At 41.7% G+C, this 19611-nt stretch overlaps 1 protein-coding gene across 3 annotated transcripts in view; it reads left to right on the top strand.

The window, feature by feature from the left end:
• LOC109429277 (nephrin-like) overlaps window positions 1-19611 on the top strand; it is a 506653-nt gene that overhangs the window by 199002 nt on the left and 288040 nt on the right. For all 3 annotated transcript variants that reach the window (XM_062850614.1, XM_062850613.1, XM_062850612.1), the window contains one exon: window positions 3307-3949. In XM_062850614.1, coding sequence (XP_062706598.1) covers window positions 3622-3949 — 328 coding nt within the window. In that variant the 5' untranslated portion in view covers window positions 3307-3621. The remainder of the gene's footprint in view (window positions 1-3306; window positions 3950-19611) is intronic.

The raw sequence follows: 19611 nt of genomic DNA, 5'->3' as shown, positions 1-19611 counted from the left end.
AAAAAGTGACCGGGAAGGCAAGAAAAACAGGAAAATCTGAAAATCCATTTTGAGGGGCATTTCTTCATGGAATTGGATGTCAAAAAACAGAGTGGGCAGGCAGGACGACGTTTGCCGGGACTGCTAGTTTAATAATAAAAATAAAAACATATTCATATAGCAATTAGTTCGTCCGGAAACAATATCTTCAATAAGGACCAACACTTTTTGGCCGCATTTGATGCAAGTTTTCTCACCGTGCGATAAACAATACAGACAGCGAAATCAGAATGGAAACACGTGTTTTGGTCTAAACAGCTATTGAAGTATAAGGCGTTCAGTTGATTACCACGTGCTGTGCTATTTCACCACTGCTGAACACAAGTGCAGGAGTGATCATTATTGAGTCATGAATTCATGAATTCTTCAAGTAATTACTCCAAGAATTTTCTATCCTCCAAGACTTAAGGAAAGTCCTGAAAAATTAGGAGGTTTCTACAGAGATGCCTTTAAAAATTATGGTAAAATGTCTGAAGATATCCTTGTAGGAACTTCCAGATCGATTGTTGGAGAAATTCTGAAACTATTATTTTGGATGATTTCCTGGAAGCTCCATTGAAAAAATCACCTAATAAATACTTGGACAAACGTTTGAGGAAATTTTAGAAATATTTTCGTGAAGAATTTTCGAAGGAATTCTCAAAAAATTGCAGAAATCGAGGAGAATTTTTTGAATCACTGAAGAAGTTCCTATTGAATTTCTGGCAGGAATTTCAGTTGCAACCCTTGGATGAATATCTGGAGGACATCTTGGGAAAAGTCCAGGTTGGTATCTTGGAGAAAGATGTAAAGAAATATTTGGAGGATTTTCTGACGGCAATATCAAATAAGCTTCTTCGAGAATCTTTGTAGAAATTCCTCCAGGAATTGCACATGGAATGAATGACGCTGAGGTGAAAAGGTCCTTCGTCGAGGAGCTAGAGAACCGTGCTGCAGATATTCCGAAAGGTGAAAGCGTGGAAGATCAATGGATCGCCACAAGAACGTGCACAGAAATGGCGCCAAAGGAGGGGTTTTTCCTCATTTCGGCAAAAGGTGGAAGAGCGCCTAGTGTTCAAATCGGAAATGAGAGGGGGGGGGAGTGGCAAAGCCCCAAGATCATCGAGCTTGCTCTGCATATCAGAGCGCCGTTGTGCTAGGAGAGCAACGTCATCAGCCAATTTGAAGTCATTTAGGAGCTCCATCGGCTGCCACAGCAACTCACGATTTGGTTTACGATCAATGGCCAGGATCTCGTCGATTACGACGAGGAACAGTAGAAGTAATAGTATCCGTCCTTGTCTTATTCCTGCAACGAACTGGATGGGATCGGATCAATGAGGCCGATCGTTTCCTCAGGGACACCCGTTCGCCTTAGGGCTTCCCACATGTTTTCGTGATTGAGACGGTCGAAAGCTTGCTTTAATAAATAAATATCAGGTAAAGAGACGATTGGAAACATTGATTTGCTCCAGAATGTTAAGGAGCGTGACAATATGATCCACACAAGATCGTCCGGCACGATATCCAGCTTGCTGCCGTCGGAGAATAGCGTCAATCTTCTCCTGTATCCGATTAAGGATTACTTTACAAAAAACTTTGAGAACGATGAGTAGTAACATGATACACACTCAGTTGAGCTCGGCTAATTTTTATTCTTTTACCGAGATTCGCACAGCCGAGCGCTCGGCAGTCACAATTTAACTTAACAGCAAAAAGTCAAGTTTATTCATAGCAGCACCCATGGGTACCGCTGGCCTCAAACATTAAACGGCAAGCGTTTAACCGAGATTTCAGCAAATGAACTTTAACCGAGATTTGCACAGCCGATCTCAACATTCTGTTTTAAGTGTGTACCTTGCCAATTATCGCATACAGTCAGGTCAACCTTTCTGGATACCTTTACAAAGACGCCTTGCATACAGTCGGCCGGAAATGTTGCGGTTTCCCTTATGTTGCAGAATAATTGTGCACATTTAAAACAGAATGCCGAGATCGGCTGTGCAAATCTCGGTTAAAGTTCATTTGTTGAAATCTCAGTTAAACGCTTGACGTTAGATGTTTGATGGCAGCTGTACTCATGGGTGCTGCTTAGCTTAGCTTAGCTTAGACTGACTGCACATATCTATGGTTGCTTCCGTGATTGACCCGAACCAATGACAGTTGCGCAATGAATCAACTGAATAATTGACTGGGAGTGGTCAACATTCTCACTGTGCACGCTTCAGAGATTCTCTTTTACAGTACAATATCGGCGCCGGCCACGTCCTTGCAGTCAGGTTGGGAGAGGGAAGGAATATTAGTACCAACCTTTGTTAAGTGAAGGACCGCGTTTACCGCTGCGACTCCACCAAAGGCTGCAGGAAGGAGTGTTTGTTATTAGGGAAGGTATCGTTGGGTCAGGATTCACTTTGATAAGTAATATGAACTTTTGATGTTTGTTCGCCATGCTGGCCGCCGTGACATTGTTCGCTTTACGCGGAAAGCAGACAATCGAACACTCGCGTTGAGTGATCGCTCAATATTTACCACAACCGACACCGACGTGTCCGAATAAGCACCCGATCTCGCCATTGTTCGCTTCACGCGGAAAGCAAACAAAAGATCACTCACGTCAAGTGATCGCTCAATATTTACCACAACCGACGTGTCCGAGCAAGCACACAATCTCGTCATTGTACTCATGGGTGCTGCTATGAATAAGCTCCATCGTCGATGTCATCAAAAGCCGATACTTTTGACAGAAATTCGGGAGCGAAAGTGGAAGTGGGTCAGCCACACTCTACGCAGGGGCGGAATCGAAATTTTTAAGCAAGCGTTAGATTGGAATCCAGTAAGTCTTACTGAGTAAGATATCGCAGCTCAGAGGCTCATGACGGCACACCCTCACCAACGAAATAAAGCATGTCGACAGTAATCTGACCTGGCCACAGATCAAGGCGATAGCGGGCAATAGCCCAGGATGGAGATCTTTCAAACCAGCCCTCTGCACCACCGTACGTACGCAGTTTTGAACGTAGTTCCAGTCAGTCAGGATTCAGGAGGTGGACTTGGCATTTTTTTAATTTTATGTTTAAGAGTGGGCCACTTCAATGCAAAATTTCTCAGGAACACCATCAAGTTTCATTCGATTCTGAGAGGGTGCTGCGTATTGGGGGTCGAGTTGACGTGAAATTTATCATATATCAAATACCGCACAATAAAAGCGTCTATGACAAGAACACAATTTCCGTGCTCATTCACCACCTGCTTCTCTAACAACACTTCTTTTTTCCTGTCCAATTTCAGATGATAAAACCACCAGTTCCGTTTCCACAAAATAACTCGTCCAAATCGCCCAGCAATCATAGCGGACCCGAGCCATTAGCAATGAGAACGGGTTGCCCGTGCCGTCCTGGACAGCACCAACGCCACCGGCAGCAGAATCAAATTCGTCAACGAAAAACCCGTTCGTCACGGCCCATTGGCAAAACGTGGACGTCGTACGCTCGTAAAGCTCGATGAAATCGCAATCACCCCGGGCAACCGAAACGGTGGACGGCGGCGAGCGCGACAAATGCTTTCGGAGAGCGAGAATCACAAAAATGTCCTACTTCACCAACAATGACCATTAATCGCACCGGAAATGATGTTCTGCGACATCTTGCTTTGCGTCGTCGTCCGGTAGAATCTGCCACCGTTGCCGTTCAGCTGCAACACCAGAAACAACACCAACAACGGCACCAGGTCACACTCCTGCGAAGGAAGCAAAAACACGAACACCAGGTGTTGACGTGTTGCTCCCCGCCATCCACCCAAGAGGTCGTTAGAACGACACTACGCTACCGCCAGAGTCTGTCGGCTTTGCGAGTCGGATTTCTGTTTTTGCTGGCGCTAGTTTTCCCACGGTACGGCCTGGCGCTCGGTGCGAAAAATGACAAGGAAAGTTTCGGTGAGTATGGATGTCAGGTTTTTTTTTTGTTTCTACTTCATTGGAAGGGGACCAGGTGGAGATTGGGCTGGAGTCTATCGATCACATTTAATCTCTAATTAGGATTTCCAGTCGTTTGTTTCACTTGATTGGGTTGTGTTGGAGTAAATTAGGTTCGGAATACATTAACCTTATTATTGTGCTGTGCATACGTAGGCAAAAATGTGTTGAAAACTGTGCATATTATAATAAAGTAAATGAGAAAAAAAAACTTTAAAGTGGATTATGCATCATCCAAGATATGTTGAGATTTGAACACACGACTCTTCAAGATGGCTAGAAAGGGCGCGTTCTAAAATCTGTGTAGTAGAATGTTAACCTTAATCTGTAGTCCACCAAACTTTCAAAAAAGCAAAGGAAAAGTACTCTGTATGGAGATGAACCAGCCTCGGGCTAAATTTCCCCATAATAAATATTTAATAATAAAGTACTCTGTATAGCGGATATGAATACTTTTACGAGTACAAATCAGTAGTTCCGCACCTTTGAATAGTTTGGTTGATCTGGAACATCTCAAATGAATTTTGGAATTGTTTGTACAGTTCAAGAAACAGAGCTAGCTGAACAACAGTTTCTTCCATTGCAGTTTACGTCAAAATATATACAGTATTATCGAAATAGATCATAAGGCCGAAAACGTTATAAGGTCGAATAGGTCATTAGGCCGAACATGTTGTTGGGTCGAAGAGGTCACCAGACCGATAGTTGTTTGGTCGGAAGATGGTTGGGAGGCCGCACAATATTGTTTTGTCTTTTTATTTGACCGAATAAGTCTTAGGTCTAAGATCTCATTAGACCGAATAGCTCATTAGGCCGCATAGCTCATTTGGCCAAATAGGTCATTAGGCCGAATAGGTCAAACAGGCGCGCGTCCAGAAAGGTTAGTACCTTTTCGACCTAAACCTTTTCGGCCTAAGGACCTTTTCGTACCAAAGACCTTTGTGGTCTAAGACCTTTTCGGTCTAAGACCTTTTCGGCCTAATGACCTTTACGGCGGGCCTAAAGATCTTTTGCGCCTAAAGACCTTTTCGGCCTAATAACCTTTTCAGCCTAAAGACCTTTTTGGCTTAAAGACCTTTTTGGCCATAACACCCTTTCGGCCTTAGGACCTTTTCGGCCTGAAGCCCTTTGCGGCCTACTGACCTTTGCGGCCTAACGATTTTTGTGGCCAATAACGTATTTAATAAATATGAGACCGAATACATAATTTGGCTGACCAGGTCAATAGGCCGAATAGGTCATTGAGCCGAATAAGTCAAAGACCCTTTTGGCCCAAAGACCTTATCGGTCAAAGACCTTTTCGGCTTAAAGACCTTTTCGACCTAAAGACTTTTTCGGCGGGTCTAAACACCTTTTCCGCCTAAAGACCTTTTTGGCCTGGAGGCCTCTTCGGCCTTAAGATTTTTAGGCCTGAAGCTAATGACTTATTGCGGCCTAACGGTTTTTGCGGCCCAATAACGTATTTACTAAATACGAGGCCGAATACGTCATTAGGCCTGTTCACGCATATTTGTAGATAGAAACGATAAGTTCGGATTAGATCGGCTAGACTTTAATGCATCCGTACCGCAGCTGCACTCAAATGAGTTGCACTCACGCTCTAGCAGTACTTGTAGTATTTTCCCTCCAAATACGACCACAATGTAGAATTATCTTCTAGTTAAAGGTGATTGACCTTACCATAATAGCCTTTAGAAACTATCCTGTGGACAATTAGCCATCATCAGCCAATATCAGTTATTATCCAGTGTATCCCTATATAAGTCATAATCGAACTTCATCACAGTATAACCGTTCATCAGTATATCCGTTTAGTAGTTAACAGTGTCATGTCCCAGTCCGCCAGAAATACAAACTATCAGTGAAGCTAAGTGTCCTATAAATCAGTGTTCTTAATAAAGAATAAGTGTATCAGTTTTACCGTCGAATAAATGTTGTAATAGTCCAGAACAATATGTATCCATTTTTCATATCAGTGCTCATTATCACCGCGATTATGATCGTTCAGTGTCCGACAGATTCCGACTCCACCCACAGACGCTCTTATGTGCGAAAACATAAAATGGTCCTTCGAACCGGATTGTCGGTTTCGAAGTCGGACCTCAGAGCAGTGTCGCGAGTGAAACCTCCATAATTCCCGCTATCATGTCGGTGTATCGTTTGTTGCGGTCCGAAGAATAAAGCGATGCAAAAATGTACCTTCTGTGAAATCGTATTGCCGCCATAAAACTCCCAGGAATGAGTCGAAGAAACCGAACCGTAGTGACAACAAAACCATTGGTCACTACATCCGTAACCAGACAGTCAGTGTATGTGTTGAAGAAATCGCGGCGAAAATCTTTATACACGGAACCCATCCAGTGCAATCCACCGCAATGGTGTTGAAGGAACGTGAAGATAAATGTGCCGAAATATAGCCCATTGAAACTCCATCGTAAAACTTCACGTGTGAAAGTGTTAATTCCGTCCGTCCATTTTGCTGGAAATGTAAAAAGCCATCTGTGAAACCCATTTATCTGTGAAACACTATCCGTTTGTAAAAAAAACTGTTGTGCCCTAGGTTGTGCCAAAACTGTTATGCGAACCCCTGTTGAGAGAAGAACGCATCTCTGTGGTAGACGAGGTATCTCACGGTGCGAATACAATCATGCGCCGATGGTAACCGGGCGAAAACTGTCGCGCTACGTAGTGTGCGTGATGATGGAACAGTTGGCAGTTTGTTGTTATCTCTCCGCGGCAAGAAACAAAGATGAAGAAATTTGCGAAATTTGTGGTGCAGTTTATCTGATTTCATCGTAAACCATTCCGTTTGCCGTTCCGTCAGTTGCAAGTTGTTGGTTACCTGTGCCAAAATGTACCGTCGTCCGTTCAAGAGAAGTGTTTCGGGCAAGAAAAAACAGTGTTTACCATTTGTGGTGGAATTTCGCCAAGCCACCGAATCAGTTCCCCCAGAGTGAGCAAATTTATTGCGGTGCAGGGGAAGAGCTCACCGAATGTGCCTGTAAAACAGTTCGTGTCGTGATCGACTGTTTATCATCTGGGAAGAAAAAAGACTTTCTGTGCCTGTATCCGAAGACATCTGAGTTCCTGCATCCGAGTCATCATTCTGAGGAGTCCGTCAACTTTGGAGGTTCCAGCAAACCTGCGATGCCACGTCCTCCCGGAGCACCCGCTCCGGGACACAGTTAAGTATCCTGATTCCAATAATCATTTTGTGTTGTCGTCACAATCTGATGCTCGTCGTAATAATTTCAGTTCGTGTCGCCAAGGAGGACGTTGGCGAAACTGGACCTGTTTGCATCACCCATACAGTCATTCCGCTACTAGATGTCAGATGAAGGTCAATCGGACAGCCCATCCATTTCTACAGTCAGTGTCAGTCAGTCATTCCACGTTTCAAGTCCTACGGAACTGGGTTCGTTGGAGCATTTGTGGAAACAGCATCCGTGGAGCGCAGCCGCGCTTTTTGCTATCTTCGACATGTTGGCCACACAGGGTCGACATTCCAAGCCAACGGTTAAAGGTCCGTTGGTGCCTCATGAGCAGCTTGCCAACAGTCCAGCGAATGATGTCGCTGGGGCATGAGGATGGCACGATACAAAACCATTTGTTCACTCGGCGAGAGTGGACCCAACGCATTGCAACAAGGAGCAATCGCGTTGGTCTGTCAGCTTGCTAGCGTAGCAAGCTCCCCATTTCTAGCGCTCGTAGGAATGGGGTTCGGATCTGCCCGGCTAGGGAGATCGTCACTTCACAACGGTGAAGTACAGTCGGTCCAGCTAGTGCCTCAACGGAGGACGCCAGAAGCTAGTTGGACATCCAAAGGAGCGCAACCGGTGTATCGTGCCAGTGTCAAGGCTACAGTGCCTACTTTCGTCGAAGATCAGCCAGTCAGTCAGTTGCTCAACCATGTTCCTGTGACCCTAGAAGAGAATGCAATAGTCGCCTAGGACATAAACCAGTGTAGACCCTAAGCCAGTAGCGTAAATTGAAATCTTCGGTTGAAATCGGCATCCAGTTTCAACCATTGCGGACTCTTCAACCATTCTGTCAGTTTTTTGGAGGACAAAAGGGTCATCGTCATCGAGCAATCATCGGTCACGTCAAAGGACGTGAACGGGGGCCAACCGGCCTCCGTTTCCAGGCAAGAAATGCTCACCTACACGAGCCTATGCAGAGCGGCAGTGGGCGGCACAGGCAAACTTGCGAATGTTTGCCCAATCCAGTGAAACAGGTCATCTAAACCATCCCGACGGCATGCACTAGGGCATTTGCATGGCCGCCTCAGTCCATACACGAGGTGTGGATGCGGAACCATTCGAGCACATCCAGAAGAGAGATCGTGTATGATTTCATCAGTCGCAGCGATTGTCAACCAGGGGCAATTGAGGATTCGAGTCCACCATTCCGGCGCTACCGAAGGATGAATCCGGTTGCCGGACAGTTTCGTCAAATGCATTTATCACTAAAACAACATGTCAAACCATCTGTACCATTGCCAAGAAGAGAGCAGCAGTTCTCAACCACAACAACTTAAAGACAACCAATCAGTACATCAAGTGATACTTTCGAGGCAGGGCGGTTCCAGCACAAACGCGTCGTCACGTCCTCCCGGAGCACCCGCTCCGGGACACAGATAAGTATCAGTGTTCCAGTTTACATAACGTTACTCCGTAGCATTCTAAAGTCGTTTGATGCTTACAGACACCAATTCGAGGACGTCGACGAGACTGGAACAGGAAGCCAGCCATCAGTGGTCATGCAGGACCATTCCATCGGAGGAAGATCCGTGGAAATCCGTGACGTCACCAATCTTCATCTTTTCATCGAAGCCAAATCGGTTGGCAACTATCAGCAGTCATCAATGTGTCCGTGTCGATTGGAAGGAGGATCCGAGAAGTGTTCAGCAAACCAGCAGCAAGAAGTGACATAACCCGTTGCAGTCCAAGTTCTGTGCGCAACCGCACATAGTCAACGTTATCGGGAAGAACGTCCAGTCGTCACACCAGACGGAATCCAGTGCCATCATCATCAGTACGGCAGTGAGAAGAGTGACAACGAAGAACAGCATACGCAACGTAGGAGCACCGTCAACGTTCCTACACGATCAACAGTGCGCCTCAGTGAAGTAAGGTCATACTGATCACATGAAGACAAATATCCAGTTAGTAAGTAGTCATTCGGGTCATCCATTTACAATGTGTGAAGAATCATCTTGTCATTAGACTTGCTTTCTATTCTTGTTGAAAGACTTAACTGTAGGTCTTTCAAGGGGGGCGGTATGTTCACGCATATTTGTAGATAGAAACGATAAGTTCGGATTAGATCGGCTAGACTTTAATGCATCCGTACCGCAGCTGCACTCAAATGAGTTGCACTCACGCTCTAGCAGTACTTGTAGTATTTTCCCTCCAAATACGACCACAATGTAGAATTATCTTCTAGTTAAAGGTGATTGACCTTACCATAATAGCCTTTAGAAACTATCCTGTGGACAATTAGCCATCATCAGCCAATATCAGTTATTATCCAGTGTATCCCTATATAAGTCATAATCGAACTTCATCACAGTATAACCGTTCATCAGTATATCCGTTTAGTAGTTAACAGTGTCATGTCCCAGTCCGCCAGAAATACAAACTATCAGTGAAGCTAAGTGTCCTATAAATCAGTGTTCTTAATAAAGAATAAGTGTATCAGTTTTACCGTCGAATAAATGTTGTAATAGTCCAGAACAATATGTATCCATTTTTCATATCAGTGCTCATTATCACCGCGATTATGATCGTTCAGTGTCCGACAGATTCCGACTCCACCCACAGACGCTCTTATGTGCGAAAACTATTAATACTATTAAGCCTATTGACCTGGTCGACCCAAAGACGTATTCGACCCCATAACCGAGCCAAGAAGGTCCCTATTCGGCCTAATGACAGATATTTTCGAAACGGTAGCATATGCACATTTATTTTGCTGTAAATACATAAGGAAAAATATTGTGAACGAATCCCGAAAATAACTTTTGGGGTACCACGAAAATATCCAGATAACAATCTTGGTGAAATCTAGGAAAGAAAATCCTGGAAGAATTCCAGAAAATAAAATAGGGGGTGGGGGACCCGGTAAGGGATTTCTCACGGAATTGTAGGAGATCCTGGAGGAATCCTGGAAGGAGTGGATGGAGGGATGCCGGAAGAATTTTCTGGAGGAGTCTCGGTAAAAAAAATCCTGGATAAATCGCAGATGATGAATTTCTCCAGGAATCCCAGAAGAAACTCCTAGAAGAATTAAGGAAGCAATCCAAAATAGAACTCCTGGAGGAATCCCAGAAGCAGCTCCTGGAAGGGTTTTGAAAAAATGCCAGAAGGAATTCTTGCAGAAATCTCGGAATGAATAACTGAGTGAATTCCGGAAATAATTCCTAAAGGAAACCCAGAAATTAGTCCTGAAGGAATCCCGGAAGAAACTTCTTTAGAAAACATAGAAAGAAGTTCAGATTAAATCTCAAATGAAAATTCCTTTTGAAATCCCTGGATAGATATCCGAAGAAACTGGGTGGGAAACAGGGGATTAAAACTTCGAAAAAAAAACTTCTAGAAGGACCTTAGAAAAAATGCCTGGAGAAATCTCAGAAGGATCTTTTGGAGAAATCTTCACAGGAATTCTTGGAGAGATCTCTATTCTCAAATGGAATCCTTAAGGAAATTTTAAAGAAATCCCAGAAGGAAGTGGAAAAAAACTAAGGATTTCTCATAACTGGGATTCCCAAAAGGAACTGTTTGAGATATCTCAAAAAGTAACTGCTGGAAGAATTTATGAAGAAATTTCTGCAAGGTCCTCCAAATGTCAGGAACCATAGATGGTTTATTAGGTCCTTAGCTTTGGTGATAATCTTCACTGGTAGCACTTGATGTCGGCGGTCTGAACCTGACAGTCGGCAATACAATGGTTTGAGATCGATGAGTTGAAAGAGTTGATGGTAACGGACGAAGTTACGAGCGAAGAATGCTGTCCGTTACTCACGCAAGATGCACGAATGGAGATTGTGTGGTCTAGTGAAGCCGATTGAAAGTAAATAGTGGAACCTGACGTTTTCTAACATGTAAGTTGAAATTGAAATCAGAACTTAGTTTCAAGTTTTTTCTTAATTTTTGACATCAAAATTTTGCTTGTTGGCGAGGTGGGGGGGTTCAACAAGCTACGTCATTCATAAGGAGGGGTAACTGAATTTGTGACGAAATGCTACGGGGGGAGGTGGGTGTTAAAATCGATTGCAAAATCTACACCATCTATGAACGCTCCCCAAGTTATGCAACCAAGCGATCTGTGCCGTTTCTCCTTCCGCGTAATCAGCGCTGAATCTATCAGCTAAATATATTCCCTGTCCATGAATCACATGGATCACTCCCAGATCTCACATCCTACTCTACTAACAAATACCCCATCCGTACTGGTTGTGGGGACGCAGAGTGCTCTCGGTTTCTAGTAGCAACCACCATCACACTCTTACATTCCTTCCCCTTCCCCTAACAAAAGTAGCTGCATAAGAGCTTATACAACACACGCTTTCATTTCGGGTCCTGACTCCTGACTTTACAAAATTTGAGCGCGATTAGTTATGCCTACACTGAACGTGCATCGCGCATTTCCCTAACCATAGTTGATTATGCGATGCAACGTTATTTTGTATAGTGCATATGACTACTATTGCAAGAACAAATCTAAGGTTCTAAATTCCATGTAAGTTTGGTTGACCTGCATAATGACTAATAGTATCAATGAGTGGCTACCGAGTTTCCATGAAATTCACTGATTATAGCAGATTATGCAACGTCACAACTTGTTGATAAAACGAACAAAATTACTCCTATAGACTTAAAGGACAGAATTTCAGAACATTTTGGACCACCTAGAACATTCCAAGATAGAAATTTTTTTCCATATTTGAAAGGAAAACTATTCTAGTTAACCATATACAAAATCAGCATTTAACACTACTAAATCAATTTTTTCCTGACTTCAGTGTTTTTGAGGATGTTCCAGGATGTCAATGATATCTCAAACTCAATAACTCTTATTTTTCCTGATAGACCGTTAAAAGTTTGCAATAACTTTGCCGAAGACAGAGTTTGTTTTTATCAAGTGTGTGATTTTATACAGCCATTTTTCATCTAGGGTCATATATGACCCCCGGCCTTAAAGGGTTAAATCTCAAGTAATCCCCCGTCACCTCTGAAACGTCCTGAAACCTACTGAAACTTCTTGAAACTCTGAAACGTTCTTCACCTGAAACCCCCTGAAACGCTTTTAAGCACCACTCGAATCCCCTGAACAGGCGCATCTACAGAAAAGGCGACAAGGGAGGGCTTTTTCCATATGTTTTGCAAAAGGCGGAGGGACACCCAGTGTACTGATGAAACATCAGCAATGTAATGGGTTTAACCCCCAAAACCCCTCCCTTGTTCACGGGCTTGCCCCTGAGACTCCCACAAACTTCTCTTTACCCTCAGGACCTCTCCAGAATAACTGGGTGTTCCCTGGACTCCTCTCAAGCTTAAAGAAGTCCTCTGAAACGCCTATGATATGCCCAGGAACCCCCCATGAGGCCCAGTGACACTCCCTGAAATGCCTTGAAACCCTTTTCCATTCAAACTTTCGAAAGTCTCTGAAACTCTCTAAAACTCGGCTATACACTCCATGAAGCTCTCTATAACGCCCAGTAGACGTCTTTTAAATCGAACGAACACTTCCCTTAAAACACCTTGCATGCTCTTGAACCCTCTCATGATATAGCCGTCGAATTTTACAGAAATTTGCAACCTTTAAATCCTTTTACAGCCCGAACTGACTCTATTTCCACCGGCTTCATGATATGATTTTCAATCAATAATAAAAAGGATGCATGTTGCAGTTGCAAGTACATTCCGAATAGGAATCCCTGGAGATATCTGCAGAAAAATTCAAGGAGAAATCCCTACAAAAAACATGTTAAGGATTTCTGTGAAGGAATCGCTACAGAAAACTCGCTGAAGTATTTCCGGAGTAAACCATGGTGGAGTCCCGGAAGAATTCTTGGAAGAATATCGAGATGAATTCCTGAAAAAACGCCACGGGAAATTTCCGGATAAGCGGCCGTCCATAAATGACACAGCATTTTAGGGAGGAGACAGAGTGTTTATTAAATTGCTACGTCACATGTATAAGGTATAGGCATTATATGTTGCGAGGGGAAGGGGTGTTGAAAGTTAGCCAAAAATCATTAGAGAGATTCATAAAGAAATCTCTGGAGTACCAAAAAGTATTGCCTACTGGAATCATTGGGTCCACAGGGATTTCAAAAAAAGGTTTGAGAGAATTTTGAGGGATTCAGTCCCAGGGACTCCATAAAAATGATGAAGTCTCCATCAAACCTCTTACAACGCTCTCAAATGTCCTTAAAAACCATTTCGAAACCTCCTGAAACGTCCCTGAAACGCATGGAAACGACTTTATGACACCCCATTTACAACATCTCTGGAACCTCTTTGAAAGCCCATGAAACACGCCAAAGTCATTCGGACACTCTCTGAAATCTCCGGGAACGCCCCTGAACCCCCCTCCTAAATGCCTATGAAAATTCCATGAAATCTCCGAAGTCCCTTCGAAACCTCCTGAAACCAATAATTCCACTGAAACTCCCTGAAACGCTTTTAAAACTTTTCTGGTCATTACTGAAGCGTTCCTTAAAATTCTCCTGAAACCTACTAAATCTCCCATGAAACCGGGAATCGGTGTGTTCATCTCTTCCTACTCTTTTTCATTAGGGGAGACTGGGGAGACTTGATCTCTTTTTCTTAATTTACCTGAAACTTTAAGAAAAACACAAAACTAGATCCGATTTCCGTACAAAATGGCAGGTAAACATCCATTGCAAGTTAATACACAACAGAAGGCCTTTAAATTATTGTTAATGTTTTCAAAACTGTGTTTTTATGGAGGCATGTCTTATGATGTATTTTTCAAAAATGGGTGACACTTGATCCCCCTTTGAGCACATGGTTTATTCAAAGGGAGAATAATTCCAGAGTCTTCCTTTTCATTTTATTTTCTAGTTTTCTTGTATTTTCTATGAACATGGAGTGTTTGAAATTGTAAGATTTCCTAAAAATTTTAAGGATATGCCGGTTTTTTGCAAAATGGGGAGACTTGATCCCCCTTTTCTTGGTTTGTACTAAAGATATAATTATCTGACAAATATTATCGTTGAATATACTAGAATTCCAAGTAAAAAGAGGCTTCCGAATATAATTTTATTTTTCGCTTGTATAATGTGTGCGTAATCCTCGAGGGATCAAGCCTCTCCATGTCACTGTTGTGTATACTAAGCTGAATTAATTAAAATATGTTAACAACAGCCTTATTTGGATAAATACGTTTGAAAGTATTTTATTTGAACTATGTGCTGTGAAATTTTAACACGATTTGGTTCAATTTTCACAAAGTTATTGAGATTTTACGGAATCGCCTAAAAGATTTCTGAAGGACTGAAAACAAACCATCAGCCGTTAAAAAATAATGCAATGTACAATCGAAATCACTTGTAGCCAAAACATAGTCGTTTGTCCAGGATTAGTTTTGGAAAAATTGTGATAGAAGAAAAATGTTTTTGATTCCGAGAAAATATGGGGGAACACGTCTCCCCAGGGATCAAGTCTCCTCAGTCTCCCCTATTTTTACTGATTGGAGTCAAAGAAGACGCAGCAAACGTGCTGTCCCGAACGAACTACCCAATGCGATGCAGTGGTGTCATCGAAATCACTCCAAATTATTTTCTTGAGAAAGTTATCCAATCCTCTTTTGTTCATTTTTTCTTGTCGCAACCATACATGTGAGAAATAAAGCCACTATAAGGACAAACGTCTTGAACAGTGTATCAGAACTTCAGAAGCTTCAAACAACAGTGCATTATATTATGCTGTTCTTGCTCACTTGTAATAAACATCAAATAAAAAGATCATTTGCGCTGGTTTTGTTTACGGAGAGATTTGTGCGCTAGAAATCATGAGTAGCTACCAAAGTCGGCCATTGTGGTGGCCATTTTGAGATTGAGAACAAGTCTGTTCTTAAAAGCGCAGTTCCAGAGTACTTTTTCTTCGCTGAAATGCCAAAGCTCTGCCAAATACAAAGAAATTTCCTCACTGTTTTATGTGTTACTGTTATAAATACTCAAATCTATCAAGGAAGCATTCGGAGACATATTTAGAAAAATTTCTCAAAAGTTCCTTTTAGGAAACCGTGCAGGATTGCGTCAGAAATTCCTCCAGGGTTTCATCAGAAATACTTTGCAAATTCCTTCAAATATTCTTCAAGAGATTCCTCTAGAAATTTTTCACCGGAATCATTTCTCAAACCGTTTTCGTTTTTTTTTTTCAATAATTTCTCAATTGATTGCTTTAGTTAATTCTCCAGGGATTTCTTCAGAAATCCCTCCATTGGTTCCTTTAGAAGGCCTATCCAAAAATCTTTCAAAAATTCTGTTAGGGATACCTTCTGAGATTTCTACGAGAATTCCTTCAGGAATCATTCCAAAGCTTTGAAGTTCTTTGAAGTATTGCTTGGCTTTTTAATCCGGCTGTGAGATCAAAATCATCTTTGCTCGAAATGAAAGCCAAGAATTACTCCAAAGAATACACCAAGAACAGTCGTAATTAATCTGCATTCTAAATTTCCCAAGAGATGTATCCAGAAACTTTCAAAAAAAATCTCCAGAAATTATTTTATAAAAAATCATCCAAAAGTTGCCTCAGAAATCGTCCCATGGATTTTATGAAGTTTTTCTTGAGATTCTTTCATAAATTTGTTAGCGTTTTTTTTAGAAATTTAAGAGTTCTGATTAAATCCCTTTAGAAAGTTTGTGAAAAATGAAAAAAAAAATATCTTTAGAACATCTTCCAAAGTTTCCTTCAAAATTTTCTTTTGGGGGTTCCATTGGTGTAAATTAGGGAATCTAGGAGGAGGGAGGCTTAGAGAGCGAATAGCAAACCCCTAGGATAAGCATTAGACTGGGTCAACAAAGTCGATTTTTCGGAACAAAGCTTTTTCGATTCCTTTTAGCGTCTAAAACAACTGTACAAAATTTTGGAACGATTGGTTGCTTCCCCGTATTCCGCATTGCGATTGAAATTTTGTATGGAATTGTGTATGGGAAAACGTGCTTTTTTGCATTTTTCTCATTAATCGATTTTTTTTTGTCTAAAACGATCTAGTTAATGACGTTAAAGTATAGCCTAGGTAATGCCGAAAAACTTTGCCGAAGACGGCAAAATGATCCGACACTTGTGAAAAAAGTTATGAAGTACAGATTTCCCGGTGGTGCTTAACATTTGGAATAACATCAATAATAAAATCTTAATTTTTGGCCTAAGTTACCAGGCGAATGACTTTTTTCACAAGCGTCGGATCACTTTGCGTTCTTCGGCAAAGTTTTTCGGCATATAAAAGGCTACACTTTAACGTCATTAGTTAGATCGTTTTAGACAAAAAAAAAATCATTTTATGAGTAAAATGCAAAAAAGTACGTTTTCCTATACCAACTTCCATACAAATTTCAATCACAATGCGGAATACGGGGACGCAACCAATCGCTCCCAAATTTTGCAAGAATTTCTTCACAAATTTCTACAAAGGTCCCTTTTAAAATTGCTTATGCGATTTCATCCAGAAACTTTTTTTAGCAGATCTTTCAGAAATAACACAAAAAATACATGAAGGAAGTTCTGAAATACTAAAGGAATTCCTTGAAAACATTCGAAAGGAACCTCTGAAAGAATTTCAGAAGATACCTGTTTAGATTCTTAAAAAAAATATATTTCTGTAAGGACGCCTGAACTTAAGTCTCTCAAGCAATTTCTTCTGGAGGAATCCTGGAAAAATTCAAAAAATGTCGGGGAGAAACTTTTGGACAAAAGAATCTCGTAAAGATATTTTCGGAAAAATGCTTCGGAAAAATTTATAGAAGAATTTCTCAAGGTATGAGAGAAAGAATTGCTGACATTTTTGAAACCCAATCTCTGGAGGAATCCTGTGAATGAATCTCCAAAAGAACTCCAAATTTAAGAGAACTGAAGAACGCTCTCGTGATACTCCTAGAATTGTTTCTTGAAAACATCCTTGAAAAGTGCCAAATTATGAAGATTTGGAAAAACTTTTAAAGAATCACCGGTAAAACGTCTGCAAGAATTTCTGAAGAATGGTGCTTTTGGAACCAGCCTACTAAAGGTCTAAAAAAAGCGATTTTTTGAAGTAGTCCATGGAAGAATATCCGGAGGGACTTGTAGAAGAATCTCTTGCGAATTTTCAACAGGAATTTCTGAAATATGGCCAGGGAATGGTACGTGGAGAAATTTTAGAAAACTGTGTGAGGGAATCTCTAGAGTAACTTTTAACGGTATACCAAGAGAATAAAGGAAAGAATACCTGGTAGAATTTTTTGTAAAATTTCAACAAAAATCTCTGAAAAACTTCCTGGAAGAAGCTGAAGACATCCTGAGAGGACTTTTTTAAAAAGTCTGCGAAAGAACTTCTGCACAAATCCTTGGATATATTTCTGCAAGAATTTCTGAAAATTTCTGGAACAATTTCTTTAAAAGCTTTGATAAAATCTTGGAGCCATACCTTGAAAAAAAATCTCAAGAAACCCGTGGACTAGTTCCAACAAGAATCTTTTGAGAAATTTCAGAAAATCTTCCAATGAAAATTGCTGGAGAAATTCCTGAAAGAATCCCTGGTGGAATATTTATAATTTGGTTAAAGGTCCCCCTGAGCTAAAGCCGTGAAGGCGAGGGTGTTCCAGCATGACCATGCTGAGAATGAGAGGATCGAATCCAGGTCGATCCAGGAACTTTTCATAAAGAAAATATTAGCATGAGCATTTTTATTTTAATAAAATTTTTATAATTACAACAAATTAATCTTTCTGTGGTGAGTATGAGGTAAAGCACATTCAACTCTTTTACTCCACGGTCGGTTTTCTTAACCGTTATGTGTCCGACAAACTTTTTGCTTTTTTCTACACCGTGCTTTTTAAATGGACGCTGGGTATCCGGGTACCCTGTCGGCCACATAAGGGTTAAACATGCCAATGTTTTGATCACGAAGGGTCCATTCAAAATAAGTAATTAATTACACAGAATAAATTTGCTAAAGCCCGTAATGATGGGGAATTGTTTCACGCTACCAAGCTACTTGTATCGGTATTCGAAGCAATCCTGTTTATAGTTCAAATTGTTTTAATACGTCATAACCTTCTCTACACGTTTTGTTTTCTGACCCCTATGCTTCACACAATCCACGCATTCTTTTTCTATTTTTCTGTATTGACCGTCTTCCAACTGCCACCCAAATCGACTCTCTTCAAGACATAATTTAGGACACCATTTGCCATATTTTCTATCCTCGTAAACCCACAGTTCCCACTTCAACATGCAAGTCCAATTCAACACTCCTAAAAAAACAGTAATCGCATTTGTTTCACTTGTTGAAACACTTCGCCCGATTCGTGGAAGCAAATTTTCCAGATACGACCACACGGAGGGTGGTGGCCGGATTGTTATTCTTGGAGGACCAACGAACGAGAACCAAACTCCAAAGCCCACAAACCAGCCAGCCACGCAACATTTGACCATTTGTGTGTGTCGGACGGGTATACAAATTTCACGCCGGAAGAAGCGAATCGTTCGAGGACTACTTTGGTGGGTGGAGGGGGTGGTGCTTTCTCATTCATTTAACTCTCCCCGGCACAGGACGGACGCCGCGCCGCACTCGGGTTTGAATTGTTCTCCGTTATAATGAAGTGGGTCGGAATGGCCATGAACAAATTTTTACTGCCTCTCGAAAATTTTACGGCTTTGACCTTATCCGGTAACCTCGAAAGCGGGATTTTCGTGTTTTGGTGGGAGAAGTGTTGTTGGTGGTTGGAATAAAGTCGTTTGTTTTGAAATACTTAGAGGACCTGAAAAATCTTAAACCAGAAATTAATGCTGAACCTAAAGGGTAAGCAGATTTAGAAGACTGCAGCGACCCAGAAAACCGGGAAGATTTTGGGGATCCAGAAGACCCAGAATATGCAGTATACTGACAACACCAAGAAAATCTCGAAGACTCAAATGACCCGATTCACCCAGAATACTCAAAAGGCCAGAAAGAACCAGAAATCCAGACATGGAAGACCCAGAGTATGGATAAGATCCAGAAAACCTGGAAAACATACAAGACTTAGAAAATGACCTCAAGATATAGAAGACTGACAAGACCCATGAAATCATCATCAGAACATCAGGAAGACCGTTAACATTCAGGAAAGTCAGCAGACCAAGAACGCGTTGAATACTAAAAAATCTAGAAGACCCAGCTGAACCAGAAGGCACCGACTATTCAATATACCCAGAAAACTCAAAGAATACAGAAGACATACAAGAACCCGTAGACTTAGAAGAACCAGAAGATCCAGCAGACTTAGAAGACCAGGAAAATCAGAAGACCCAGAAGATCAAACCCACCCAGAAGATCCACAAAATCTAAAAGACCCAGAAGACCTAGACAACCCAGAAACCCAAAAAAATCAGATGAGCCAGAAGACTCAGGAG

Source organism: Aedes albopictus, chromosome 2 (assembly GCF_035046485.1).
Source record: "Aedes albopictus strain Foshan chromosome 2, AalbF5, whole genome shotgun sequence".
NCBI classification, from domain to species: domain Eukaryota; kingdom Metazoa; phylum Arthropoda; class Insecta; order Diptera; family Culicidae; genus Aedes; species Aedes albopictus.
Note: the sequence above shows the minus strand (reverse complement) of the source record. Positions and strands in the feature narration are given on the sequence as shown.